Source organism: Mastomys coucha, unplaced genomic scaffold (assembly GCF_008632895.1).
Source record: "Mastomys coucha isolate ucsf_1 unplaced genomic scaffold, UCSF_Mcou_1 pScaffold22, whole genome shotgun sequence".
Classification (NCBI taxonomy): domain Eukaryota; kingdom Metazoa; phylum Chordata; class Mammalia; order Rodentia; family Muridae; genus Mastomys; species Mastomys coucha.
The window spans coordinates 232,341,586-232,369,418 of NW_022196905.1; the positions used below are offsets into that span (position 1 = coordinate 232,341,586).

The 27,833-nt window shown below is 41.8% G+C and overlaps 3 protein-coding genes across 10 annotated transcripts in view; 1 reads left to right on the forward strand and 2 right to left on the reverse strand.

The window, feature by feature from the left end:
* Positions 1-923, reverse strand: part of Amfr (autocrine motility factor receptor) — a 40,055-nt gene extending 39,132 nt beyond the window's left edge. Inside the window, exon 1 of one of the 3 annotated variants that reach the window (XM_031340876.1) lies at positions 453-923. In XM_031340876.1, the coding sequence (XP_031196736.1) occupies positions 453-707 (255 nt within the window). In that variant the 5' untranslated portion in view covers positions 708-923. The other 2 variants (XM_031340878.1, XM_031340877.1) reach the window with 2 other exon arrangements.
* Positions 374-27,833, forward strand: part of Ogfod1 (2-oxoglutarate and iron dependent oxygenase domain containing 1) — a 56,223-nt gene continuing 28,763 nt past the window's right edge. The window contains exons 1-4 of one of the 6 annotated variants that reach the window (XM_031340884.1): positions 374-660; positions 1,433-1,488; positions 3,230-3,334; positions 9,031-9,113. The gene's annotated coding sequence lies outside the window, so the exon portion shown is untranslated. Of the gene's footprint in view, positions 661-923; positions 1,242-1,432; positions 1,489-2,302; positions 3,335-9,030; positions 9,114-27,833 lie in introns of those variants that run through there. The other 5 variants (XM_031340885.1, XM_031340881.1, XM_031340883.1 and 2 more) reach the window with 5 other exon arrangements.
* Nudt21 (nudix hydrolase 21) lies at positions 3,677-27,822 on the reverse strand. Its single transcript, XM_031340899.1, has 7 exons — positions 27,552-27,822; positions 22,761-22,961; positions 21,971-22,034; positions 18,365-18,454; positions 11,470-11,545; positions 9,276-9,390; positions 3,677-7,848 (listed from the first exon to the last, which is right to left on the reverse strand). The coding sequence occupies exons 1-7, from the start codon at positions 27,665-27,667 to the stop codon at positions 7,827-7,829; spliced, it is 684 nt and encodes a 227-aa protein (XP_031196759.1). The 5' UTR covers positions 27,668-27,822; the 3' UTR covers positions 3,677-7,826.

Consider the following 27,833-nt stretch of genomic DNA (forward strand, 5'->3'; position numbering starts at 1 on the left):
GAGGGGGAGAAAACGACATAGCTGGTCTGTTTGCTTCGTTAAGTAGCGCTCACCGGGGCTATTCCATTGCCAAAGAGCAACATTTCGAAGTTGTTTTGTGAAGAGTAAAATGTCCCCCTAATTCTCGGCCTTCTCTTCATCCGCAAGCCTCCCCCAACACCACTGAGCCGGACCCGACTTGTCCTGGCTTCTCACAGCCTCGGGTCGCCGCACCCCGCCGCCCTGCAGCCGACGGGCCGGACCGCCCTTGCCTCGGCTGTTCTCCCCGGCATCCCGACACCTTCTCTCCGCGGCCCGCCACGCTCGCAGCGCCGCTGGGCCTCCGGCTCCACTCGAGGACCGGTCCCCGGGCCTCCTCAGCCCGGGTCAGGGCCCAGCCACGCCCCCCTGCGGATAATGGGTGACATGGCGGCTCCCGCCCGCCCCCGCGCCCGGCTCGCAGCCTCGCTCACCCACACGAACAGGCTGTCTGACAGCAAGTACTGGGCCACGTCGCGGGCCTGGGGCCCGCCGGCGATCAGGCGCGTCGGCGCGAGCGCCTCGGGCTGCAGTGGAGCCGTTAGCGGTTCTGGCTCGCCCGACCCGTCCTCGGGCTGGCTGAGGGCGCGGTAGGCGCTGACGATGGTGCCCAGCAAGGCCAGGCCGCTGAGGCCCGTGTAGGTGCGGAGGCTGGGCCACGGGAAGCGCTCGAGGAAGAGCAGTGGCATGGCGGCGGCGGCGGGCTCCGGCGCCCGAGGCTCCCCGCGCTGCGGCCAGGCGCCTGCGGCGGCCTCGCGAAAGGCGCCCACGGGCTCTGGCGTCGCTGCCGCCGCCGCTCCCGCTGCCGCCGCCGCCGCGCCGGGCCGGGCCGGGCCGCTCCTAGCTGCTCGCGCCGCTCCGCCCCGCGCCGCTCCCGCTGCTGCCCCTGCCGGCGCGGAAGAGCCTCGGCGGACTCGGGGCGGGCCGCCGCCCCTAGCGGGACGCGGGCGGGACGGGCGCGGGGGCGCGGCCTTCGTCCCCCGCCCACAGCCGGAGCACTGCAGCCCCGAGGGCACAGGACCCTGCCTAGGGCCGGGCATCCCGACCCCCTGTAGCATCCTTGGCGACCCTGGGCCCACTGACACCACGGGCGCGCCCGAGCCGGGCTCTGGGGTGAGCCTGGCCCGTGGGCATTGACGACAGGCCTGGGTGCGTGGTCAGGCGGCAGGGTGCGGGACCCAGGGCCCTGGCCACTTGTCCCTTGTTCCTCCCCGGCAAAGCAGGTAAACCCTCCATCCCATCATCCTGTGGACTAAGGCTTCCTTGGTGTCCCAAAGAAGGGACGTGATGCTTAGGAAATAATAGAAGCCTTGAGATAGAATATTTTTTTAAAATAGAAGTCCTGAGATAGAATTTTTTTTTAAAAAAACGGAGGAACCAATTTAACAGGAAATAACAATCTGTTCCCTCTTAGGCTACAAGCGAGAATGTCAAATGCTGCTGAGCTTGGAAAATAGGTGTTCCTAAAAGGTAAACCAAAGGGTGACTGTTGGTCCTGGCAGTTACACTGCTTGTTAAATAAACATCCAAGAGGAATGAAAACCTACACCCACACAAAGTCCCTACCTAGAGGTTGACAGTAGCATTATTCCTAATAACCCAGAGGGGAAAAAACTCCAATGGGTTATAGTGTTTGAAAATAAAGTACAGATACATGCTACAATATCAGAGAATGTTGAAGATGTGTGAGTCAAGCCACACACAGATAATCTAAATTCTGTGTGATCCCACTAATAAGACAAAGGCAAGGAATGCAGAATAGAAGGGGACTTTGAGAGAACTAGAGGTGACAGCTAGAGAAGTGACAGGTTGGAGTACTAGTTTCCTGAAGTGAAAATGTTCTAAATTTGCTGTTATATAACTATGAATACACTCAAAGTCACTGAACTGTACACTATAAACAGCAAGTTATAGCTCTATATGTGAATTACTTAAGGTAACATAGGGTACACTTTTTAATCATTATATTCTCAAGCCATGTGTTAGTGCCTATCCCAGAATGTAGCTAGGTAAATAGCTGTTGAGTTTTCCAAATTTTCTAAAGTGGAGAAATTGTCTTTGAAGTATTTTTTCATGCCAAATATTTCTATAGGTCTTTTAAATCTGAAAGTTAACCACTTTGTTATAATTCTTAACAAACCCCTCATTATGGGTCTTTGTACAATACTGTTAGTTCCCTTCGGTTCGTTCCCCAGTCATTTGCAACATGGTTCAGGGGATGAACCATTTGCTACAAAGCCTCATGACCTGAGTTTGATTCTCATAACTCCCCCAAGTTGCCCTCGGACTTCCATATCTGTGTGTCCCACACACATAACTGTAGAAATAAAATTCCAAGCCTTAACAATACTGTTCAAATAATGGAAATCTTTATTCTGAAGAAATGAGAGTGGTAATTTTCCAGAGAAGTGTTCTAGTTTACAAGGTCAGGTCTGAGTCACGATGATTTTTAAACCATTCATTTGTGATTCACATTCAATGTAAGCCACAAAACAGCAATATTAGATAGCAAACTTGCCCATTCATAACGCTAATAACAAAGCTGCCTTCTTTAATCTTAAGAGGCTTGGACACTCAGAAAATCCAGTATGTGTAACAGATGAAATTACCCGTCATTGTTCCATTCCTTTACCCCCACCAGAAAGTCCTTTGCACTTCGCCCTTCCTCCGAGGACCGGTTTGAGATGCTTGTTGTCAGTCTAAGCCAGCCTGGCTTCCAGCTTGAGACAATTCCCCTACCTGAACCTCCTGTTAGGTTTGAGGATGGAAGGCATGAACCACCCCTAGACACCTTCCGTCTCTCCCTTTTTCCTCCTTCCCTCCCTCCCTTCCTCTCTTTTCACTACTGGAAGGTTTATTTATTTTTGAAGACAGGGTCTTGAACTCCTGAACTTTAAATGATCAGTTTGACTCACTCTTCCAAGAAGCTAGGACTTTGGAGCATGCCACAGGCCCAGTGCAAGAAGGACTAAACTCTAGAGATTATGTGTATTTGTGTGTGCCTGCACAAGTTTATTGGGTATCACATGTACCCACCAGGTTCCAGATCCTCTGGAACTGCAATCACAGGCAATTGTGAGTGCTTAGAATTAAACCTGGGTCTTCTGGAAGAGTAGCTGGAGTTCTTAACTGCTGAGCCATCTCTCTAGCATCCCCTCTAAAGTCTTAACCAGAAGCCAGATCAAAGTAGCTCCCACTTGTAATCCTGCAGACGTAGAATCTTAATGATATGAACAACAGGTAGTTAACACAACTGTGTTGCAACTTTGAGTATCCAGTCTTCAGGCTCTGAATCCAACGACTCCATCGACTGCAGGTAAGTGAATCTACTAAGGACATGCTACAGAAAGCAGGGAAGAGATAGCCAGGCAATGGTGGCTCACAACTTTAATCGCAGCATCTGAGGAGGGAGACAGAGGCAGCTGGGACTCTGAACTCAAGGCCAGCCTTGTCTACAGAGTGAGTTCTAGGACAGCCAGGGTTACATAGAGAGAGCCTATCTCAAAAAAAGGGGGTAGGGGGAAGTGGACAACATTGATAGATAGTCCAAACCATCAGGTCCTTGTGGTCCCTCACCACAGACAAGGAAATGCAACTTTGCGGGGTCACTACTGGTATTCTAAGTTGAGCAACCCTCCACCACTATCCCAAACAATCAGTCATTCAGTTTTAAATACTTTTATTGAAATAACAGTGAAATAAAATTTTTAAAAAGAACAATGATCATTTTGATCAAACTTTTGCTTTACAAATATAAAAAACATAACCCAAAACTCCAGCTTCCTTATGCATCCCTATAACAACTGTAAATGGTGCTTGTATTCTATACATGAACATAACTACCAACTTTTCTGTTTGGAGGACACATGGATTGAACCCAGGGCTTTCTAGGCAAGCACTCCCACTGAACAGCATCCCGAGACAAAGCTTTCATTTCTGAACACATTGCTCCTCTCTCAATGGAACAGTATAATTCCTGCATTTCCTCCAACTTAGCTCTAGCCTTAATCCCTCACTAAAATACAAAGTATACTTAATTGGCTTAATCTTGATATATTTAGTTGCTTTTTGTTCCCCGAAAAATAGCCATGTGTGTTATATGAGTTAATAGTAAGGTGAATTTAATGGCTCCAGATGAATTACAGCTTGTACTTAAACAAAGGCAAACTCAAGTGAGTCCAGTTTAACCCAAGTAAGTGATAGAAAACAAGTGGAATGTGTTGGAAAATCTAATCTTAAACTACAAAAGCTAAGCTTTAACAGAACACTGAACATTCTCTACAGCAGCCAGCAACCTATATACTGTTCCAAACACTAAGAATTAGTAAAAGCTTTTAAGTCTGGGGAGCTGAGGGCACAAAAATAAGTCACTGTCATAAACTTGTAGCCAGCTTGGATTGCAGAACAGCAAGTTAAATGGATAAGAGACCAAAACCAAGAGAAGAGCTGAGTGGTTGAAAGCCACAGCTTGGGACAGATCATGCAAGAACCATGTAACCATGTAAGGTACCCTCGAGAGATACTGGCCAATAACATTTTATGGACCACCTTAAAGAACCAGGAGGGGCTGGAGACTTGGCTCAGCCATTAAGAGCACTGACTGCTGGCTGCTCTTCAGAGTACAGGAATTTAGATTCCCAGCACCCACTTGGGACCCACAGCCATGATCTGACACCCTCTGCCCTCCATGGACACTGGACACATGGTACACAGATGCACATGAAGACATCACACCCAGACATGTTTTTTAAATACAAACTAATGTGTAGAACCTGTGCCATTTAAGTGTTGCCTATATTTTTGGCAGAGGGGGAGGTCTCGAGACAGGGTTTCTATGTGTAGCTGTGACTGTCTTGAGCCTTGCTTCGTAGACCAGGCTGTAGGCTGGCCTCTAACTCAGACCTACCTGTCTCTGCCTCCCAAATGCTGGGATTAAAAGCTTGCATGCACTTCCACAGATTAGTGTTGCCTACTCTTAAAAAAAAAAATTGACATCCCAATTGTCTTCCATCAATTGGGATTTTTTTTTCAATTCTCCAAAAGGGTAAATAGTTCTAACTAGGGCTTTAAACAATTGAATAAACATTTTCATTTTCTCCCTTTACTAGTATGTACTACTAGCATTAGTAAGAAAATCAAGAGGCCTTTCATTTGTAAGAAACATTTAGTTTAAAAAAATGTCAGTTCAAGGGCGTATTTTAATACTCTCCAGTATTTAGAATATACGTGGTTAGAATGACACTCGAAGACTTCCATCTTAAGGGTGATGTTACAGAGCAAAGAAACCTAACAGCTATGCTCTATTTGAAGGCCTGAACACATATAAAATTTGTACCTCTCTAATTCACCTCTGTTCATCAGGAAACAAGAGTATTGGGATCCAACTGTAATTAACCAGTAGGAGTGTTCTGTTTAAAACCAATCCCCTTACATCCCATGGCTAGAACAGCAGGTAACTTAAATCAAAGGTCTCAGAATATGAATGCTGCCTCAAGCACTTACAGTTGGAAGAATTTGAGTCAGCTTAAGTTACAAAGGGCAAAGGTGGGTTAGAACTAACTTTTCAACTCAAGCACTGTTTACTGACAGCACTCTGTGAATCTCGGGTAGGAAGCTGACCCCTCTCCACTCTCCCAGAACATCAGCACTAACACCTGAAACCAGGTGCTGTAGCATCTCTCTCCAGTGCCCAACAGTAGAAGATGAGTGTGGTCGACCTGGTTTCATGTCTACCCTCCCCAGTCTGAAGGATTAGCTGGACTCTTAATAAGCCCATGCTAAATTAGGAATATGCTTACATAAACTACTGGGGCAAAACTTGGCCCTTGGAGGAGAGGAGTATTCAAGGAACTAGCGGCTCTTCAGAGGTCAACAGTTGTCATTCTTGGATATGAAGACTAGTGCTTACCAAGCACGGACATGGTTAGACACTGCAGATGACTCTAAATAAACTTGAGTTTAATTCCGTAGCCAAACTTGACCTAATAAGCAAAACTAAATAGCAAGAATATATTTACATTTGCTTTTGCCCAATATTCAGGAGACATACCTTGTGGTAGACAGCATAAAAGTATGAGAACTAATCAAGCTTATTTCTGCCTATTAAAAATGCTAAACTGGCTACCTCTTGTAACTTTTTCTTCATTACATTAAGCCTACAGCCAATAAGTCTGCAATAATGAAACTATGGTGACCACAATGACACAATCAGCCAAGTCCTTTGCCCATTATTTTATGAGTGTTTTGCCTTCATGTACCACATGCATGCCTGGTGCTCAAGGCCAGTCATGTCAGATCCTCTGAAACTGGAATTATAGATGTCTGTGAGCCACCCACCTGTGTGCTTAGAACCAAGTCCAAGTCCTATGAGAGAGCAACTCTCCAGTCTTAAAACTTTGTTGAGACAGGGTCCCACTATGTCCCCATAGCTGGTCTAGAACTAAAGAGATCTGCTTGCCTTCACCTCTGGAGTGCAGGCATCAAAGATGTATGCCTCCACTCTTGACCATCTTTGTCCTGAAACTTTACTCCCATAATTTCATCCTAACCATGAAGGCGGTGTACTAGAATTTAAAGTTGCTGTTTTCCTTAGGCTGACAAAAACCTCTCCTGACCTCTAGAACCCAGTTGATTCAGACTATTCCTTTGTTTCTATTATTTTTGAGGTAGGGACTTGCTAAGTATCTCAGCTATACTGAGAATCTTGATCCTCCGGTATTAGGCACCCAGGTGCTGGGATTATAGGCTTGTACCACCATACCCAGCCTATTCTAAAATACTTTTGAAAAGTTTTGCTACTTACTAAAATCATTTTTATCATTATGTATACAACACCTCAGTTTCCCACAACTTTAACTCTATAATCTGAGAGTTTAAAAACTCATGTAATTTTGTCATGGCTCATTCAGTAAGAAGCAGTTTCACAGCAGTGCAAATAATCACTATCCCATTATATGAAGCAAAATACTGCAATGAGTTCTAGATAGACTTCTTTTTATACCAATTTCAATGGTCTTCAGCTTATCTATTTTTTTGTTTGTTTGTTTTTTTTGTTTTTTTGGGACAGGGTTTCTCCATATATAGCCCTGGCTGTCCTGGAACTCACTCTGTAGACCAGTCTGGCCCCGAACTCAGAAATCCACCTGCCTCTGCCTCCCAAGTGCTGGGATTAAAGGCGTGCACCACCACCGCCCGGCTCAGCTTACCTATTCTTAATGGTTTCCCAAATGTTTAATGTCTTGAATTGTGAAGTAAGGCCTAGAGAGTTTTATAAAATATACTTGTCAGATAATATACCGGAGACTCTTTATAACAGAGTGCAGTTTGTTACACACTGCATGTTGGACCTAATCAGATAAATTTAGTTCCCCAGAGTAATGAAAAATCCTCATTACAAACACCTGTAACAGTCTAGGACCATATGCATAACACTACTGGAGCAAAGGGCCCATAATCTCATGTTATCTAAACCATGATCATGTTTTAACATTCCCCAGTCTAAAGCAGGGAAGAAAGGATCCTCAGCTGTAAGACTTTTCAGAGTTTAATGAGAAACTTAAAAAAAAATACAAATAAGAAATTCACTTTCTTTAATGTACAAAAAAAAAAAAAAGTATGAGTAGAACCAAAAGCTAATGAACACTCTCACATGTTTACAGCACTATCTAGTTCATATTCGTTTTACTCTTCAAACAGGAAGGTGGTGGCAATTTCGGGAACAAGAGAAAACCAAAACTTGTTCTACAGTTATTCTCCATGTGTAAGCTGTGCTCACAGAGACGGCTTCTTATACTTCTGTGTACAGGAATTCAGTTGTATATAAAATTGAACCTGCATTTTAAAAAACAGAAAACTTTTATTAAAAACAGTATTAGCTATACAGTTTCCACCTTAAACAAGGGAATTACCTGGCCATTTCTCCCCTCCTGACATGTTTAGCATTTCTACATTAAGATGCAGCTTGATTTCATTGGTCACACTTATATACTGCAGAAGTACAGCTGAATACTTACCCTGAAAAACATTAAGAGTATAAATTTGAGCCGGGCAGTGGTAGCATATGCCTTTAATCCCAGTACTTGGGAGGCAGAGGCAGGCGGATTTCTGAGTTCAAGGTCAGCCTGGTCTACAGAGTGAGTTCTAGGACAGCCAGGGCTACATAGAGAAACCCTGTCTTGAAAAACAAAAACAAACAAAACAGACACACACACACACACACATATACACACATACACACACAAAGAGTATAAATTTGGTTAATGAATTACAAAGTTCCTTGAAGGCATAAAAAGTTCTTACATGTTCTTTGCTCTGTGCAAGAGGCCAAAGTAGAGGAGCAAAAGCTGAAGGATGATTAGTGACAAAGCAAAACGGCCGATTCTACACTCACCAAGCTTCTTGACTACTGTTAAACTAACATGTAATAAGCACTTCCAAGTACTATGTTCTAAGCACTTTGTATGTGCTTTCTGACTAGTCTTATGAAAATACTACATCCTCATTTACATATGAAGTCTATGGCAAACAAGTGTTAAGTTTGTTCCAAGTTTTACTAGCAAGTACTGAAAGGAGCTAGAGATGGGGTTAAGAGCACTGGCTGCTCTTCAGAGGACCAGGTTCATTCTCAACACCCACAGAGCAGCTCACAACTCTCTGTAACTCGAGTTCCAGGGATGTGACACTCTCATGCAGACATACACGCAGCAACACACCAATGCACATAAAAGTAAACCACAAAAAAATTTGGATTCACATCCAAATACTGACTGCATAATCAAAAGACTGTTAGTCACACACCCACACAAAGGAGAGAGAGCACAAGTACAAGAGTGCAAGTGCTCATGTGCTTTGCAGACCAGTTCAAACTCACAGAGATCCATCTGCCTCTGCTTCCCAAGTGAGTGCTGGGATTGAAGGCCTGCACTGCCATGCCTGGTGACTGTCCCTACTTTTATATAGACCACCACTTTGTATTTTAAATATTGACTGTTTTACCATCTCTTCTTTGTATAGACTGAAAACTAACTATGGAAGACACTAGATCTGAGGAAGAACAGCTACATGTCAGAACATCATGCCATAATTTGAGTCTTCAGGTACTTTTAAGCATATTTTTATCTACTGATTATATACAATGTAAAAATACATCAACTGTATTTTCCTTAAGCCTTAAAATTTGTGCACTATCACTTCTGAAGTGGCTCTGGATATCTTTGAGATCTTACATAGTTGCATCAGAAATGTTCAACTCTGCATACCTGCTCAACAGCTGAGGAAGGCTAGAAATGATGGGTCCATATCCTGGTGCATTATCATACAGTTCAAACAATGGTGCAGCTACCAGCTTGTAATTTTTAGGGACTGCAAACAAGGCTACAAAACAAAAAACCAGTATTCAATTTCCTTAATTTTTCATATAATTTTTATTCCTATTTTGTAATTAATCAACAATTTTACATTTGAGAAAAGCTTTGATGTGTGTATTCACCCACGCAGGCACATGTGCAGGACAGAAGCTAGAGGGCTAGCATCAGGATGTTTTCTTCAATCCCCTCTACCCCCATTCCCCTGGTTTGTTGTTGTTCTTGTTGTTTTTGAGGCAGAGTTTCTATGTAGCCCTGGCTGTCCTAGAACTTGCTCTGTAGGCCTTGAATTTAGAGATCCACCTGCCTCTGCTTCCTAAGTATTGAGAATAAAGGTGTATACTAGCATAGTTGGCCTAAAATTCCACCCACTTACCCCCACCTTATTTTTTGAGAGTTTTCCAGTGAAGGTGCTTAGAGAACACCCAGATGCCACCTGTCTGTCTGCTTCCCGGTGCAGGACTACAGAGGCACAACATTATGCTCATCTTTTTACATAGTGCTGAAGAATACAACTCAGGTTTTGATGATTGCAGTGAGCAATTTACCTGCTGAGCAATCTCCCCAGCTCCAAGAAAAACTTTTAAGGAAAAAGACAATCCTCATTATTCACTTTGAGTTGTCTATGTCGTCAAGAGATTATAGACATGTATTTGAAACATCTTCTCAAGAAAGAAATGCCATAAACAACTTAAGAAAGCAAACTGAAAATTGCCTTGGGCTTATAACTTAATTTTTAATTCTCCTATAAAACTACTGTAAGAAATGGAGCCAAGCATTGTTATAATTCCAGCACTCAAGAGGCTGAAACAGGAGGATCAAGATTTCCAAGCACGAGGAACAGAGTTCAATCCCCAAAATCCATGTAATGTATACTTATAATCCTGGTGCTGATAAAAGCAGAGACAGGTGACCAGCCACTGTAACCTAATTGGTGAGCTACAGGAATGAGAACATTCCTAAGGCCACTCACAGTCAGGGAGGGAGGCAGGGACAAGCAGATAGGCAGGCTGAAAAACAACTCAGCGGTTAAGAGAGACTGCTATTCCAGAGGGCTGGAGTTTGGTTGTCATACCTGCACCCACGTCCACATACCCACATGCATGCATGCATGCACACACATACACGCATACGCACACACACACACACACACACACACACACACACACACACACACGGAGGTGAGCTTAGGCTATGTACTGGCTGGTTTTGTGTGTCAACTTGACACAGGCTGGAGTTATCACAGAGAAGGAAGCTTCAGTTGGGGAAGTGCCTCCCTAACGGGCATGAGATCCAGCTGTGGGGCATTTTCTCAATTAGTGATCAAGGGGGTAGGGCCCCTTGTGGGTGGTGCCATCCCTGGGCTGGAAGTCTTAGGTTCTATAAGAGAGCAGGCTGAGCAAGCCAGAAGAAGCAAGCCAGTAAAGAACATCTCTCCATGGCCTCTGTGTCAGCTCCTGCTTCCTGACCTGCTTGAGTTCCAGTCCTGACTTCCTCTGGTGATCAACAGCAATGTGGAAGTAAGCTAAATAAACCCTTTCCTCCACAACTTGCTTCTTGGTCATGATGTTTGTGCAGGAATAGAAACCCTGACTAAGGCAGGCTACATAGCAAGAACCTGAGTAGTAGTGAAAACCTGTAATCCCAGCTCTTGAGAAGCAGAGGCATTAGGATCAAGAGTTCAAGGCCAGTGAAGGTTACATGAGATCTTGGAGTTTTGTTCTTTGTTCTTGAAGAGGGAGGCATAGGAATGGGAGGTTGGGAAGGAAAAGCTACTTGCTGAAACATAGCAGGTCTGAAGACTCTTTAAAAAGACAATCTCAAGGTCTTTACCTTATCACAGTGGGAAAATCAGTAACAACAACTCAACAACTACAAAAACTATAACAATCTCTTCTTTTAAGCTTTAGTTTGATGTCAATCCCCTTCCACCATGACTGGTAAAAAGAGAAGCAGGTGATTCTGCATAAGTGTGATGTGTCTCAGTCTCACAGCGAACCTAAAGCCACTCAAGAGACCTGGATGAGACAATCTCAGAGAACATACTCCAAGAGCTTTTAGATGGCTGCCTTCCAGATAAGTGCCTTACCTTTCTCTTGAAGCTGAACCAGGAACAACTTCTTATGTTCCTTGGGCTTTGTTATATGTGCAGGAATATACGGATACTAAAACAGAAAATGAGAGTAACTTGTAGGTTTCAAGCATAGCTATTAACACCTCAGGTGTTAACTATCAAGTTCTTCCAATTACAGACACAAAGCTCAACTACCCTCATATGCTAACTCAGTCTTACTGTAACAATTACCCAATGGCCTCATTTAGTTCTCTACATGGACACTTCCCAGTACACTACTAGTGGTATGCTTCTGTCTGGTTCCCTTTAATGGACCTAACAGATACAGTATGTGCCTTCACACAAATAATAAATAGTAAGCCCATTGGCTGTTTAAGTACAACAGTCAAAGAATGTACTGCTAGGAAAATTTACAACACAATGAAGTTTTGGTTTTAAGATAAATTGCTGCTGCTGTTTCTGTGAATTGTTAGTCAAACACTCTAGAATCCTGATGTGATCATGTTTACTCCACGAAAACTTTAAAGCCTCTGAGGTATTTGACAAGATGCTTTTTGCTCCTTCTTCCTACCTCCCATTCACATAGCACATGCTTTAAGAACAAAAATGAGCTTAGTGGAGTTCTGCCATCTGTGCAGTCTAACTGCTGGGTAAAATGGAGAAAATATTTAGAAAAATTAAAAGGACAAAAAAAACTAGAACAACTACTGCCTGAGAGCAATGTGATATATTAGGAGTGGGGTATAATTATCACTCTAACTTTACGGAGAACCTTCTGAAGCTAGTACCTGGGGCTGGAGAGATGATTCAGGAGTTAAGAGCGCTGAGTACTCTTTCCAGAGGACCTGGGTTCAGTTCCCAGCATCCACGTGACAGCTCACAACTGTCTGTAACTCCAGGATCAAACACCCTCACACAGACATACTTGCTGGCAAAACATCAATGCACATAAAATAAAAATAATTATTTAAAAAAGAAAAATAATTAAAAAAGAAACTAGTATCTTCGCAAGACTGCACAGTTTATTGAAGCCATACTGCAACTGATGTATCTAATCTTTGCTCAAGGCAAAGGCCTTGCTCCCTGTTCTCTCTTCCTCACCGGCACCCAACCAGCACTCAAGTTAGGACAATTAAACACCAGCACTACCCCTAAAGTACAAAGGAGCTCATGTAATTCTTCCAGGTTTTGGAGGTCTATCTGAAAACCACATTAACAGTGAGAGGACAGAGTCTTGAGGTAGTTCAAACCGCACACATGAAAAACACTTGTGGTTCACATTCAATAAATCTTACCCCCACAAAATAATTCCCTTCTATTTGCTGCTTCCCCTTTCTAAAAGGCTACTCTCCGGTTCTGCTCTTAATAGCTACGCTGGTGAGGTTCATATGAAAAGACAGAGATAAGGAAGTAATGATATACCTTTCCACAGTGACACCCTATGAAAACAGGCAAGTTGGCTAAAGCCAAACAAACACAGCACTTCACTGATATCCACACTGCCAGGGTCAATCATACACTTCAGTGAAGTAAAGGAATAACACAGAGCCACCATAGTAAACGAGATAAGGAGGGTATTCAGCAAACAGCCTGGAGGACTTCTGAGATACCACCGAGCACTTTCCTTCCAATTAGGTCAAGGAACGTCCAAGAAACCAAAGGCTGTTTAGAATAATTGTTGCATATATCTTTGAAATAGCAACTTGACCATTTGTGTATGGAGAAACTTTGCTTCTTAAAGCCAGATCACAGATGTGTTGTGGCAATTCTCAGCAACACCAGTGTCCACAGAGCCCCCTGCATTTGTCCTCGGCTACACAAGGCAGTCAGGAGAAGAGAGAACGTCTTTTGCCTGGCCAATATTGTGTAACACTTGACCTGGAACATACTGTTATGAAAAAGCTCTCCAAGAATAGGGCTTTTGATCTGTCCAAAGAATTTAAGACCCATCTTTAAGATACTAGCCAAAATATGAAAATCTGAACATCAATAACATTATCGGTCATTATAGTGGACTCATATATCTTAAATACACTTAAGTCCACATAGTCATACCAACATTCTAATGAGGTATTTATACCCCATCTGAGAATCACTCTCCCTCAGATGTTAGGGTAGGCCAAGCCTTTCTGGAGTCTGCAAAATTTCTCAACTCATGAAATTGTAAAGAAATTCATTCAAGTCTTGCAAAAGGGGGGACAGGAGTCCCTGGGTTTCCATCTTCCTGACAGACCATATCGGTCCTTGACAGCTCTTAGCAATATTAATCTAGCTGTTCATGGTTATAGCAAGGTCAATACTATTATGTGGTAGGTTTGTTTGATTTTGCTCTGATGTTGGTTTTTGAGACAGGGCTCAGTATGTAGCTAAGATTGGGCATGAACTCCTTTCTGCCTCTACCTCCAAAAGACTGAAGTTAAAAGTATGAACCATCCACCATGCTACCTTTTTTTTTTTAAATGACTGCTGCTTCTGGTCACCCTCTCCCTATACTTTGCTACTTCCTGTCTCACATCTCAATCTGTATCCACATCTGTCCTTTCTTTCCATAATGTATCTTTGAAGGATGAATGCATTCTTCTGAAACTTAAGGAAAAGAAGCATATATTTCCTATAGGACTGTATACTCCAGAGTAACAAAGCAGTCGATGAACTCAAGGTTTTCTGTGCATTAAAAAACAAAACAAAACAAAACAAACAAACAAAAAACACACATCACCAGAGACTCTATGACTGCTACCAACAATCAACAATGACCTGTTAACATTAACATTATGAAAACTGTCTTAGTCAGGGTTTCTACTGCTGCAATGAAACACCATGACCAAAAACCAAGATGGGGAGGAAAGGGTTTTTATTCAGCTTACACTTCAACACTGCTGTTCATCACCCAAGGAAGTCAGGACTGGAACTCACACAGGACAGGAACCTAGAGGCAGGAGCTGATGCAGAGGCCATGGAAGAGTGTTGCTTACTGAACTGCTCTACATGCCTTCTTATAAAACCTAGGACTACCAACCTATAGATGGCACCACCCACAGTGGGCCCGCCCACCCCACTTGATCACTAATTGGGAAAATGCCTTACAGCTGGATCTCATGGAAGCATTTCCTCAACTGAGGCTTTTTCTGTGGTAACTCCAGTTTGTGTCAAGTTGACATATGAAACAAGCCAGTACACCAACCAAATAGAATAAATTCTTTTTTATGTCCTTTGAGACATAGTCTCATTATGTAAGCACTTGCTGACCTGGCAATCTTGTGTATACTTGACTAACCTTGAACTCAGGAGATTCATCTAACTCTGCCTCTGCCTCTTATGTGGCAGGATTAAAGGCCTGGACCACCACACTCATACAGATAGTATGAGATCTTAGTAAAAGAACAAATTCCTACCTATGGAGGCCAGCATCTAAGAGACCCCAGTCATCAGGTCATCTGCATTCAAACTTTTGTAGACTCTCCCACTATGTACCAGAGTGCTACAAATAGAATACAGAAGTGATAGTATGCCACTGCCAAGACCAGGAAGCTGAGCATGGCTTTCCACTAGGGCACTCCTTGACATCATTTTTTACATCCTCCTCGAGTATGTTCAAAGGAAGACAGCTGTCCTAGAGGGAGTTACCCTTAGAAGATGACAAGGAACTGACAGAAGCCCTGTCAGCAACTGGCAAAAACTGAAGCCATCAGTTTAATAACCAAGAAGGTCTGCTTCCATGTGAACTAGGAATCAGATCCTTGCCCCACTCTGATTTTTGATGCAGAATCTATGAATTTATAAGGCCTTGAAAATTCCAAGATAATAAGTTATCTATTGTCTTAGGCTACTAAATTTAGAAATACAGATTTAAGTATCCCTTATTAGAAATGCACAGGATCAAAGTGCTTTAGATTCTGGAGTTTAGTAAACTCTGTAATATTTATATTCATGAATATCACCAACTCAAAAGTCCAAAATTATAAGAGCCAAAACTTAAGTATTATGTCAACCAAAGCCCCTGGATCTCAGATTTCTAAAGGTAGAAGAGAGTTCATTAACCCTATAAATGTAAAAATGACAGGGGAGACTACCCTAATTCAAACAAATATGAAAACTAGAAATAATTGGCACAGCCAGGCATAGTAGCACATGCTTTAAATCCCAACATTTGTGGGGCAGAGGCAGGAGGATCTCTCTCCTCAGAGCCAGCCCAGTCTATATAGCAAGTTCTAGGACAGCCAGAACTACATAGAAATACACAGCTTCAAAAAATAAAATTAAAAACAAACAAACAAAAAAAACAAAAAAACCCAAAAAACCAAAAAGCATCAGGATATATGAACATAGCGATTATATATTCGATGAGATTACTTTAGATTATAATGGTTGCATCCTTTTCATGCATTGGGGATGCAGCTCAGTGATAGAGTGCTTGTTTAGCATGCTCAAGGCCCTAGATCCCATTCCTAACTGTTTTTCTTAAGTAACTGTTTATGTGCAAGTCTGAGCTACAATGCTTCCCCTCACCAATACAAGGTAATATATTTTTTTTAACCAGAGCATTTCCACACAGCCATTTTTTCAAAAGTAGAACTTAATAATAGCCATGTAACACTCCACATATATTAGTGTCCTTCAGAGGACTCTAGGGCTCAGGCACTCAGAGAGGGAGATCCCTGAGGCTGGACTTAGAGGTGCTTAGGAACCACCCAATACATATTCTGGAAATGGAACTCTAGTCCTCTACTAAACCATCTTTCTAGTCTCCATTGCCAATGTTTTATAAAATAAAATCCTTATCTTTTACAATTCACACTAAAATATTTACAACTGAAATGATACCTAGGATTTGCTTCAAAACAGTTCATGGGGAAAGCAGGAAACCGAAGCAGCAGTAAGGGGAGGCAATGAAAAGTACTTCATCCGGGGTGGAGGGATGGCTCAGCTGCTAAGACCACTAGCCACTCTTCCAGAGGTCCTGAGTTCAATTCCCAGCAACCACATGGTGGCTCACAACCATCTGTAATAGGATCTAATGCTTTCTTCTTGTGTGCATGAAGACAGAGTACCCATATACATAAAATAAATAAATAAATATTTAAAAAGAAAAAAAAAACCATGTCACCATGAATTGACTTTTAGAGGTGAATTTTGCTTACTATAATTCTATTTTTACATATTTAAATTTTTTTCTCTTAAAAGAAACAGAATGGACTAGAACTAGCCCTGCATACATAAGACCTGGTTCAATCCTTAACACTTCAAAAAAGAAATAAAGCAACAATAAAACAGAATCATCCTGAAACTGTGGTTTATTGTTTTGGCAAACTGTAACCCCAATACTTTGGAAGTAGAGGAAGAATAGTTCAAGTCCAGACATGGCTATCTAGTACATTTGATATACATTATATACATATATACATACATGTACATGCACACATACATACATACATAGACACACATATACATAAAATAAAAAGAGAAGAAGGAAACTCTACTTGGCTTTGTAATGTTTTCTAAATCTAAATTAAGGAGTTAAGAAAATGAAATTAAAAGTCAAGGTCTACTTTAATCTTTTTTAAATTCTAAACATTTCTACTTGTTTGTGTTTGAGGGGAAGTGTGGTGGTTTGTATATGCTTAGTCAGGGAATGGCTATGTTTAAGTATGGCCCCCATGGACTCGTATGTTTGAACAAGCCTATGGGGACCAGAGAGTGGCACCATTAGGAGGTGTGGCATTGTTGGAGTAGGTGTATCACTGTGGCTTTAATACCCTAGTCCTAGCTGCCTGGAAGTCTGTATTCTGCTAGCAGCCTTCAGATGGGTGTAGAACTCTCAGCTCCTCCTGCACCATGCCCACCTGGATGCTGCCATGTTCCCACCTTGGCGATAATGGACTGAACCTATGAACCTGTAAGCCAGCCCCAATTAAATGTTGTCCTTATAAGAATTGCCTTGGTCATGGTGTCTGTTCACATCAGTAAAACCCTAAGAGAGGGAAGGTCCCATGTTCAGCACCTGTGGTAACTAACAAGCATCTTAACTCTTCTACTTCCTGGGATCCAGCTCCTCCCTCTGACTCCCCAGCATCAGATATATACATATACAGACACACACACACACACACACACATAGGAAAGGAAAAGGCTGTTTGGTCTTAAAAATGGTTTTAATTTCAAAATTAAGAAAACAAGAATAAGAAATGGGAAGCTGAGGTCTACCCTATTTTTTCATTTTCTATTTTAAAAATTTCCACGTATGGGGCTGGAGAAATGGCTCAGCAGTTAAAAACACTGGCTGTTCTTCCAAAAGACCTGGGTTCAATTCCCAGTACCCCCATGGCAGCTCACAACTGTCTGTAACTATAGTTCCAGGGCATCTGACACCTATACACAGACAACAAAACACCACTGACCATAAAATAAACAAACAAGCAAAAATCAAAAAAGACTTCTAATATTTAAAGAGGGGGGGTATTAAAGAGATGGCTCAGTAGTTAAAGTCATTCACTGGCTGCTCTTCCAGAAGACCTAGGTTCAATTCCTAACAACCAAATGGCAGCTCACTACTATGAGTAACTCCAACCTCCAGAGATCTGACCTCTATGGCTTCCACAGGATATATACATTCAAGCAGAACACACATACACATAAAAATAAATACATCTTTAAAAAAATGTTTTCACTTAGTGTGTGCGTGCACGTTTGCGCACACATGTATGTATGAGCATGTGTGTGTGTGTAGATGACACAACATTTGTCCTCTCCTTCTACCATGTGAGTTCCAGGGATCAAACAACTTGGGTCATGAGGTTTGGCAGCAAACCCATTGAGCCACCTTACCAGCCCTGATCATTTCTTTAAATGTCTTGAATTAGGTAAATTTTCTGCTTTACCAAATGCCTGGTAAACACAAATGAACACTGACCTGAGGAGGTTCAAAATTTGGTCTCCACCAGTTCCCAATGCAGTCATCTATGACCCAGTCTTGCAGGACTCCATCTTGACGACCCAGTATCTGTGCAAAGTAGTACAGTAAGTACAATGAATACACACACCTAAGAATTCCCTTCTGTGGTACAGACTATTTTCAGTGACACTCCTAACAGACATATTCATCAGCTAGTGTCTTCCTGATAAGATTTCCTCTCTACAATGTATTACAGATTCCATTCTGTCAAAAAACACAAGACTAGCTTAAAATCTAGCACCAACCTATCAAAAGAACCCACAAAGCTGAATGTGGTAGTACACTCCTTCAACTCAGGAGGCGGAGGCAGGTGGATCTCTGTGAGTTCGAGGTCTACATAGCAAGCTTCAGGCTGGCCAAGGCTAGATATAGAGACCTTGTCTCCAAAAAAACCTGTCCTTTTATTCTGGCTATACATGGAAAACCAAAGGTGACCATTTATCAACGTCAGCCAAACAGCATACAAGAAGTTTTCTTAAATCAACTACAATTTCTACAAATCATCCACCTAAAGTTACAAAATTGGAAAGATGCCACTTTCACAAAATTGCATTATTATTCTTTATAACATAACATGAACTTATTTTGATCGAATTAGACTCAGGCTAGAAAGATGTGATTAAGAGCACTGACTACTCTACCAGAGGATCTGGATTCAGTTCCCAGAACCTACATGGTGGCTCACAACAATCTGTGCCTCCAGTTCTAGGAATCCAACCCCATCTTTCTGACCTCTGAGGGTACCAAGCACACACATGCTGCACTAATATATGCAGACAAACGTCCACACAAAAATAACTCATTAAAAAGTTGTATTCTACCCATTTCACTGGTCAAATATAGTACTATAAAGTTCAGAACAAGAAGCAATCCCCTGGGCTGGAGATGCTCTTCCAGAGGTCCTGAGTTCAATTCCTAGCAACCACATGGTTGCTCACAACCATCTACAATGTGATCTAATGTCCTCTTCTGATGTGTCTGAAGACAACCACAGTGTACTCATATACATAAAATAAATCTTAAAAAAAAAAACAAAACAAAAAAAAAACCAATCTCCTGTCCTGTCTCACTCATCCCAACTAGCTACAAGATTCAGCTCCTAGTTGTTTTCCTCAGTATTTGTCTCTATATTTAACAGTATTCCTTTTTTTTCAACTGCCTTAGAATAGTTTTACATATTAAGATCAGAAACTCCCATGATGCCTACACCTTTCCCCGACTGTAACACGTGTTAAACTAGTGAATCAATACTATATTAAAACAACCCCATACAATTTTTGAGTATCTTTAATTTCTGTCCCTAATGTCCCTTTTCAGGCCCAGGATCCCATCTAAGATAAGATATTTATGGTCATCAGTTTCCCTGAGGTTGCTCTGGACAGTGACAGTTCTGTTAGTTTGATGATCTTGACAGTTTTTAGAAATACTAGTCAGGATTTTGATTAGTATTTCCCAGTGAGACTGAGATTCTGGCATGGAAGGCAATAGAGGTAAAATGCCATTCTAATAGCAAATCAAATCATATGAAAGGGTCACACTATCAGTATGACTCACCACTAATATGAGCCATGATTACTTGGCTCATGTTTCAAAGATTTACTTCCCTCAACTATAGGTTAGAATTTAAGTATTAAAACTATAATGCTCACTCATGCTTTGCTCTATCACCCACCCATTATCATTTTCTGATTAAGTAGTCAGTATTTAAATTAATGCCCACCTTCACAAAAAAAAAAAAAAAAAAAAACAATTAGTAAACTATATTGAAATTGGACAACTATGCTCATTTCATTTGCTGTCACTGGATTTATTCCCACACTATGTGAGAGCTCAGATTGGTTTTCAGTCCAAACAGCAATCGCTACCCGTTTTCCCTTTCCTCTATCAGTCTGCTCCGCTCTGTGCACAGCCCAGTTTACAGCTGAGCACGAGGCCTTCTTTGGCCTTTCTCCTACAGCACAGGACATTCATGTTGTGATTATTATATCATCATTTCTGCCTTACTCCTTCATCTTGGGAGCAAACTTTCTCTATTATCTCCTAAGAAACGGTATACAACATAATAAGTTTTAAAAGTTCTGCAAGAGTTAAAATAATTATTTTCTCCTACAGATGCTTTGTAGTTATATTAAAGAGCTCTGGTATGAAAGTCATATTATTTCAGAATTATGCTTCAGATTTTTGAGCTTCCTGTATTGCTTCTGGGAGATCTGAGGCATTTTCTTTTTAAGCTTTTATTATTGTACAGTGTGTACATGGTGGGTGTTCTGCAGCATACATGCAGAGATCAAAGGACAATTCTGTGGAGGCAATTTTCTCCCTCTTGTATGTGGGTTCTGGAGACAAAGCCCAGGTTGTCAAGCTTGGTAGCAAACACTTTACTAACTGAGCCATCCCACCTGCCCTGCTAAAGTTTTCTAAGTGGCCCCTTGCTTCATAGATATAGCATCTCCTCTATTACTCCAAGAGAATCATGATGACTCATTTAGCTTCCATTTTGGCTAAATTCCTTTTGCTTTTTTAGACTGTATTTTCTTAAAAAGCTTTCTTCACAAGCCAATGATATATCTGCTCACTAGGTGCAGGAGTTTTGACACAGCTCAGCCTCCTTGTAATACTCCAAATAAAATCACTTAGTTTTCTTGGACTGATCACTCTGCAGAGCAGAACTCTTCAGCCTACCACCCTCTCAGCGAGGAACTGTACTATTCTCCACTCTGTACAACTGCTCTCAATCCCACTTCACAGCACAACTCCTACACTACTTACTAGTCAGGATCAAAGCTTTCAAATATTCTCCCTATCTCTTAAACATTTTACTGCTAAAATGTTAGCTGATTCAATGACCACTGACGCAGTCAACAGTCAATCCTGGCTCAACCGGACAGAATGGGAAAGACAATGTAGCTCAATATAACCTTTGTAGATTCAACCATTTCAGCTGACTGGGCTCACTGGCCCTGAAAGCTAGCACAGGCAATTCCTCAGCCTTTCTGTTCTCTGCTGCTGTATTTCAGACTGACATCCTGCTGAGCTCCGGTTTCTGCTGAGTCTGTTGTGGTGTGCCCAACAGCCTGCCAGCTCTCTCTAACTTAGTTATTACTTCATCTTTTTGTTAATGTCTCATTTTGCTTTCCATAAATTTACTGAATTCATACCTTTCTCCTGCCATTTTGGTAGTTTTCAGAAGAACTAGAGGAAAAGTGAGTAGGTTTCCTCTGAAATCTCTACCAAAATGGCAACTTAGCATTATTGTTTCATTTTATTGTTTTATTTTAGTTTACTTAGCAACAGGTTCTCACTGTGTGGCCCAGCTGGCTAGAGCTCACTCTGTAACCTAGGTGCTCTTGAACTGAAGACAACCCTTCTGTCTTAGCTTAACATTACAGACGTGTTCATTTTCCAGAAAATAATTTATACTAATTCAGATTTAAGTTCTACTTACTGACTAACAACTGCTTAAATTAAATTTATTTTTACAAGATACATGAAATTTTGGTTATTTATTAAGTTGGTAGTACTCAGATGGGCAATAACTGTCAAAGTGGTTAAACAGAAAAATACCTCTGTCATTAAGCGTTTTAGTCCTTCAACTTCATCTTCTCCTGGGTTAAGTTCACCACCAGGTCTGTAAAAGTTAACAATTTCAGCTTACAATTTCAAACAATTTGGGGATAATAGCAAGAACATAATAATCATCATTTCTATCAGGTAACTGATAAGACACATTTCAGTGACATCTGTTAAGCAATCAAAACAAGGGCCAAAGGTGGACAATGTGCTGGGAAGTTGAATCTATAATGTTAAGTACAAGACCACTGCTTACAATCCTAAGTCTAAACAGCAAAATGTATATATATTAATTAATATGTACAATATATAATATATATATATATATATATGCACAATCACTGGCCAGCAATCCATGACAGCCTCCTCAGAGGAAAGCTAGATCTAATGGAGTTTAGCAAATAAATATCCAGAGAACAGACTATATTCCTAGGTCTGAAGAATGGTACACTTTTCAAGACTATCAATTTAGTTTTGAGGCCTTTCTTTTTGGCACAATCTGACCAGTGGAGCAAGTAACCTTTTAAAGAGTTATAAGTTCAAGTGATTAAGCCACATGAAAACAACTGAATTCAGTAATGTTCCCATTACTTTCAGTTTGGCCTAATCTAGCTCTATGGAAAGGAATTAAGCTTGCCCTGGAAAAAAAAATCATGACTTTTCTTTAAAGACTCTTGACTCTTTCATAGTATTTGTTTAAATAAAGGCTAAACTTGTATTTTAAGCTGCATTAAAATAGCCATTTTTTACACGTTGTCTTGCTATTATTTCCAACACTACTTACAATTTGAAGAAAGTTGTTCCCAGCTGTAGAAGTAGCACATGCGGCAGGCGGTGCTCGTGCACAATCAGAACCCCTTCTACAGTCCTTCTCATCCCAATCTTATCAAATTCCTCCCTCATGCGCTGAAATCTGGCTGCAACAGAGCTGTCCTTCTCATAGAGGGGTTCCTTTGTACCAAAAGTATAATTGGTAAGCGGGTACCTGTGAGCCAAATACAAGCATTAGCATGAGAACCAACGGTCTTATTTACTTACCAGGACAGTTCAAAACAATGCATACAGAAGACACACAAACACATACAAAAGGACACTGCTCAGTCGACCAGCCAAAGCTTCCCAAGCAGCGGTGAGAGGGCAGAGATCAGAGTACTGCTGCTGCCTGATTCCTGAACCTATGCCTCCATGCATCAGTCAGACAGCACTACCCCAAGGTCCCGGAAATGCTTAGCAAAGTGCTCGTCTACACTGGTTTTAGGTCATTTCATGGCACTGACACCAGAAGTACCAGCCTGGTTCCTCTGACTAATCTAATTATAACTTCTATTAACCAACCTGCATTAACAGCTAATCTGTTTTCACCTATTTGCTGAGCCACCACTGTCTATCAGCAGCTCTCTAGTTGCCTTCCTTTTAATGTCTTTAAAAATGAGTTTTTGTACACATATATGTATGGTGTTCTATAATGTGTGTCTGTGCTCTCCTTTCACCATGTGGGTTCTGGGGAATTGAACTCACATCATCAGTCTTGGCAGCAAGCACCCCCACCAACAGAGCCACCTCACTGGTGGTGCCAATTATTTTCTGTTTCTCCCAGTTAGCAAATACTCAGCTTTTTCTACTTCCTTTTCAGATCAACTTTATTTCTTCATTTTTTGTTTTTTGAAAGAGTTGTCCTGGAACTCACTTGTAGACCAAGCTGGCCTTTAACAGTGAGACCTGCCTGCCTTTCCCTCCCAAGTGCTGGGATTAAGGATATGCACTATCAGTGGCTTAGACCGGTTTTCTTTTTCCCTCTTAGCCTTGTGTAAGAGATCCCAAACTGTGACTAAAGTGTTAAAGATTTCATCTTGCTTACTAAGTGTTAAAGATTTCATCTTGCTTACTAAAGATCAAATCCATACTTATATTTTATCACACAGTCTACCTTTGCAACTCCTTGATTATAGTTTTTTTCCTCCAGTAAGAAGAATATTTTATCTGAACATGGCTAATCCCAAAGTATTTTACCTACCAAAAACCTCTTGATATTGGCCTGGGAAGACAGTACAGTACTCGTCAAGCAAGCATGAGGATCTAAATTCAACCTCCAGCTCCCACTGTAGGGAAAAGGTTTTGTTCACTGTGTCCTCAGATGCTGACTTCTATGACCAGACAGCTGGTTATAGTCCTGATAAAGGCATGGTCAAGGGGCTGGAGAGATGGCTCAGAGGTTAAGAGCACTGACTGCTCTTCTGAAGGTCCTGAGTTCAATTCCCAGCAACCACATGGTGGCTCACAACCATCCGTAATGGGATCTGACGCCCTCTTCTGGAGTGTCTGAAGATAGCTAGTGTACTTACATATAAAATAAATAAATAAAGACAAAAAAACCCAACAAAACAAAAACCATTTGAAAAAAAAAAAAAAAAAAAAAAAAAAAAAAAAAAAAAAAAAAAAAAAAAAAAAAAAAAAAAAAAAAAAGGCATGGTCAAGCATCTTCACTCTCAATGTTATGTAAAACTGTTTTCCATCACCTATAATGGTTTAATAAAGAGCTGATCTGCCAATCAGAGAACAGACTTCTGATCCCACTCTGTGGTCTCAAGAGGAGAGAAAGAAGGAAGAAGGTGGAGAGAGCAACCATGGCTGGGAGGACACACATGGACCAGAGTGAGCCAGAGCAAGACTGAGATTCAGACAAAAGACTATTTGGCTAGGTATTGGCAGCTTAGTTGAATTAGAATACCTCAGAATCTGCCCGGCACAGTGCCTGCAGCTTATTAATAAAAATACCAAATCCTTTTTATTCAGGATAATGTGGGCACTGAAACGCTTTGTCATTACCTGGGAGCAAGGGGGTCGGGGGAGAAAAACCCCCAGAATTACATTTACAGCCTACCAAAAACAAACAATAGAGCCCACCAACCACCACACACACACACACACACCCCACAAAATCTGAGCACAGTACAGTGGTCCCACTGTTGTGGAGGTGAAGACAGATGTATTTCTGGGGTTCACTAGCCAACCAGCCTAGCTTACTCTGCAAGTTCAAGGCCAGTGAGGGACCCTGTCTCAAAAAAAAAAAAAAAAAAAAAAAAAAAAAAAAAAGTGAGTGGGAAGGGGCTGGAGAGAGAGCATATACAGGCAAGCCTGCAAACACTACCAACCTGGGCTGGGGGGAGGTGGTGTGTGAAGCATCTAGCATGCAAACTGTATGGTGAGGTCAAATCTCCCCAACTCATGCAAAGCTGGCTGCAGCAGCAGCACACCTGAAAGCCCAGTGCTCCCAAAGCAAGCTGGCTGGCAGACACAAAGATCCCTGGAAGCTTAGGAGGCAGGTAGCCTGGTACAGCAGATCAAACAAGGCAGAAGATGGGAACTGACTCCTCAGATTGTTCTGACTGGCACACTTGTGCTGTGACCCAGGCACATTATACATTCAAAAATGCTGTGAACATACACACATATACCACTACATATATCTGCATGAATGCATATAGCACACATGTGCAACATGCACATGACAAAAACAAACAAAAACAACAACAAAAAAAAACCTTTTGGTCATAATAGACAACTACATACTCTCCTCAGCTGTTCTTGAGAAGGGAAATCAAAGTAGCCAAAAGGAAAACATTAATTCCTGAAGTCAAACTGTAAACATAAAGTAGCTCTAAAGTAATAAAAACATACCATTTTCAGGGGACTTTAAAGACTATAAACAATTTTGCGGTAGATCCAAAAATGAATCCTATACCAACAATATTAGGAAGAAGTTACTACACACAACTTTATGTACTGTACAATTCTTTACACACCATACTGTGGCATCTCAAAGCAGAGTGTACATCAAAACACTGGGCCATGTGCATGTACACTGTGACCCATCCATTGTTTCCTCAATAGGAAACGCACTGCAGAAACAAAGATTCACTTCCTACTACTTAATGGGTAATTCACCCAGGTGAACTCAAGTTCACAATACAGTAATTTTACTTCTCAACACTGCATTTACATAGGAAGTGAAAAACATGCTCAACCTGCAAAAAATCTTGCTGAATGCACATCTATTTCAACAACTCTACCCAATGGCCTGATGTGAACAGACCCAGTGATCAAGGAAAGTTTAAATACGACCCACAGTTAAGGCTTATCATTGAAATCATACAGAACTAACTTGTGCTTCCTATTTTTTACTTTTCTGAGGTGCTGGAGACAGAATCCAGGGCATTCCACACACTAGGCAGGCAAGCCCACTGCCAATAAGCAAACTACTCCTTCGCTCATCCTTTTTTGTTTAAAAGAGGCCTCAACCATTTTATGGAGATCTTATAAGCATTTAAGTGACAGGAAATTAAAGTGCTACTGTGTATTGTGAAACAAAAGTAAATTTGCATAGGCACAACTGTCAACTATTTCCACATTTTATTTTATTTTATTTTATTTTTTGTTATTTTTGAGACAAGGGTTTCTCTATGTAGCCCTGGCTGTCCTGGAACTCACTCTGTAGACCAGGCTGGCCTTGAACCCAGAAATCTGCCTGCCTCTGCCTCCCAAGTGCTGGGGTTAAAGGCATGCGCCACCACTGCCCGGCTATTTCCACATTTTATAAACCTTGTATTTCATTACCTAAGTTTGCGCGCCAGTACTTGTTTTGCCGCCAAGAACAATCCTAACAGTTGTTCTTAAAACAGTTCTCAAGAGCTCAAGTTTTCAATTTCATGTCACATTTAGTTTTAGGAGGAAAGGTTTATTTATTTGAATATGAAATGGAGAAACACTAAAATGACTTACCCAAACCCCACTATCAGCAATGTCTTGCACATTTTAAACAAATAACCAGTCTAATGTGGACACTTTTTCCCATTGGAATCAGCTCCACACTTGGGAATGAGGTACCAAACGTTACATAAGCTATATCCCACTCTCAATTTCTTGCTACAACAAAATTCTGTTTGAGTGATCCCAGAATGCAATCATTTGCTTAAGAAAAAGGTTTGTTAAAAACAAAACAGCCTGCAAACAGGCTGTCTGGGCAACACGTAAGGTACCTCCAACCGTCTGAAAGTACAACCAGACAACAGAGTATGTACTCCCAATTTAGGCATACTGGGAGTCTGCAATGCTATTGAATGTTGTCACTTTGGTAGACAAGACATACAAATGCCAAAAGGTACACCCAACAGCGCGAAAATGAATAAAATGTGGCCACTGGATACTGGGATACTACACAACATTTAAAGAAAAAAAACTAGGGTGTCAGAGGTTAATCTGGAAAACTTACTGTAAAGGAAATGTACACCCTACAAAATTGATAGTTGTTCAAATAAACACAAATACATGTGCGATGATACAACCAGCAACGGATTGAAAGAATACACACATTACGAATTCAAAGCAAACGTGGGTTTTAACTGAATGAAGAGAAAGGAGGAACGAACCTCGCTTCAAAATAGGAAAACTGCCAAGTCGGGGTCACGAAACAAGTCTGGGATAGAAACGCGCATCCCGGAAGGGACAAACCGCGTCCGGCGTGAGGGAGGAGGGCGCATAGGGAGAGGCTTGCCGGCCGAGGCCGCGCCGCACTTACAGGTTAATGGTGCGCTCCAGGGTGAGGGGCTTGGTCTGCTGGATGTACTTGTTGCCGAACTGGTTGACCCCCCGGGGCCAGCCCGTCTGCGAGCGATTAGGCGGCACCACAGACATGCTGAACAGCTCCGACACTGGCGACGTGCAGAAAGCGGGGGCCCGGGGCGACGTCCGCGGGGCGGGCAGCGGTTATCTGCGTCCCGCTCAGCAGCCACCGCCCGCCATTAACAATCGAGAGCAAGAGGAGCGGAACACACGCCGGAAGTGAATACGCTCCGGCGGC

Coding starts and splice junctions, on each gene's coding strand:
- Nudt21 (XM_031340899.1), bottom strand. CDS start 27,667: ATGTCTGTGGTGCCGCCTAATCGCTCGCAGACGGGCTGGCCCCGGGGG. Junction 11,546..18,364: donor CAAATTTTGAACCTCCTCAG/GTCAGTGTTCAT, acceptor TTTCTGTTTTAG/TATCCGTATATTCCTGCACA. Junction 7,849..9,275: donor CTTCCTCAGCTGTTGAGCAG/GTATGCAGAGTT, acceptor TTTAAAATGCAG/GTTCAATTTTATATACAACT.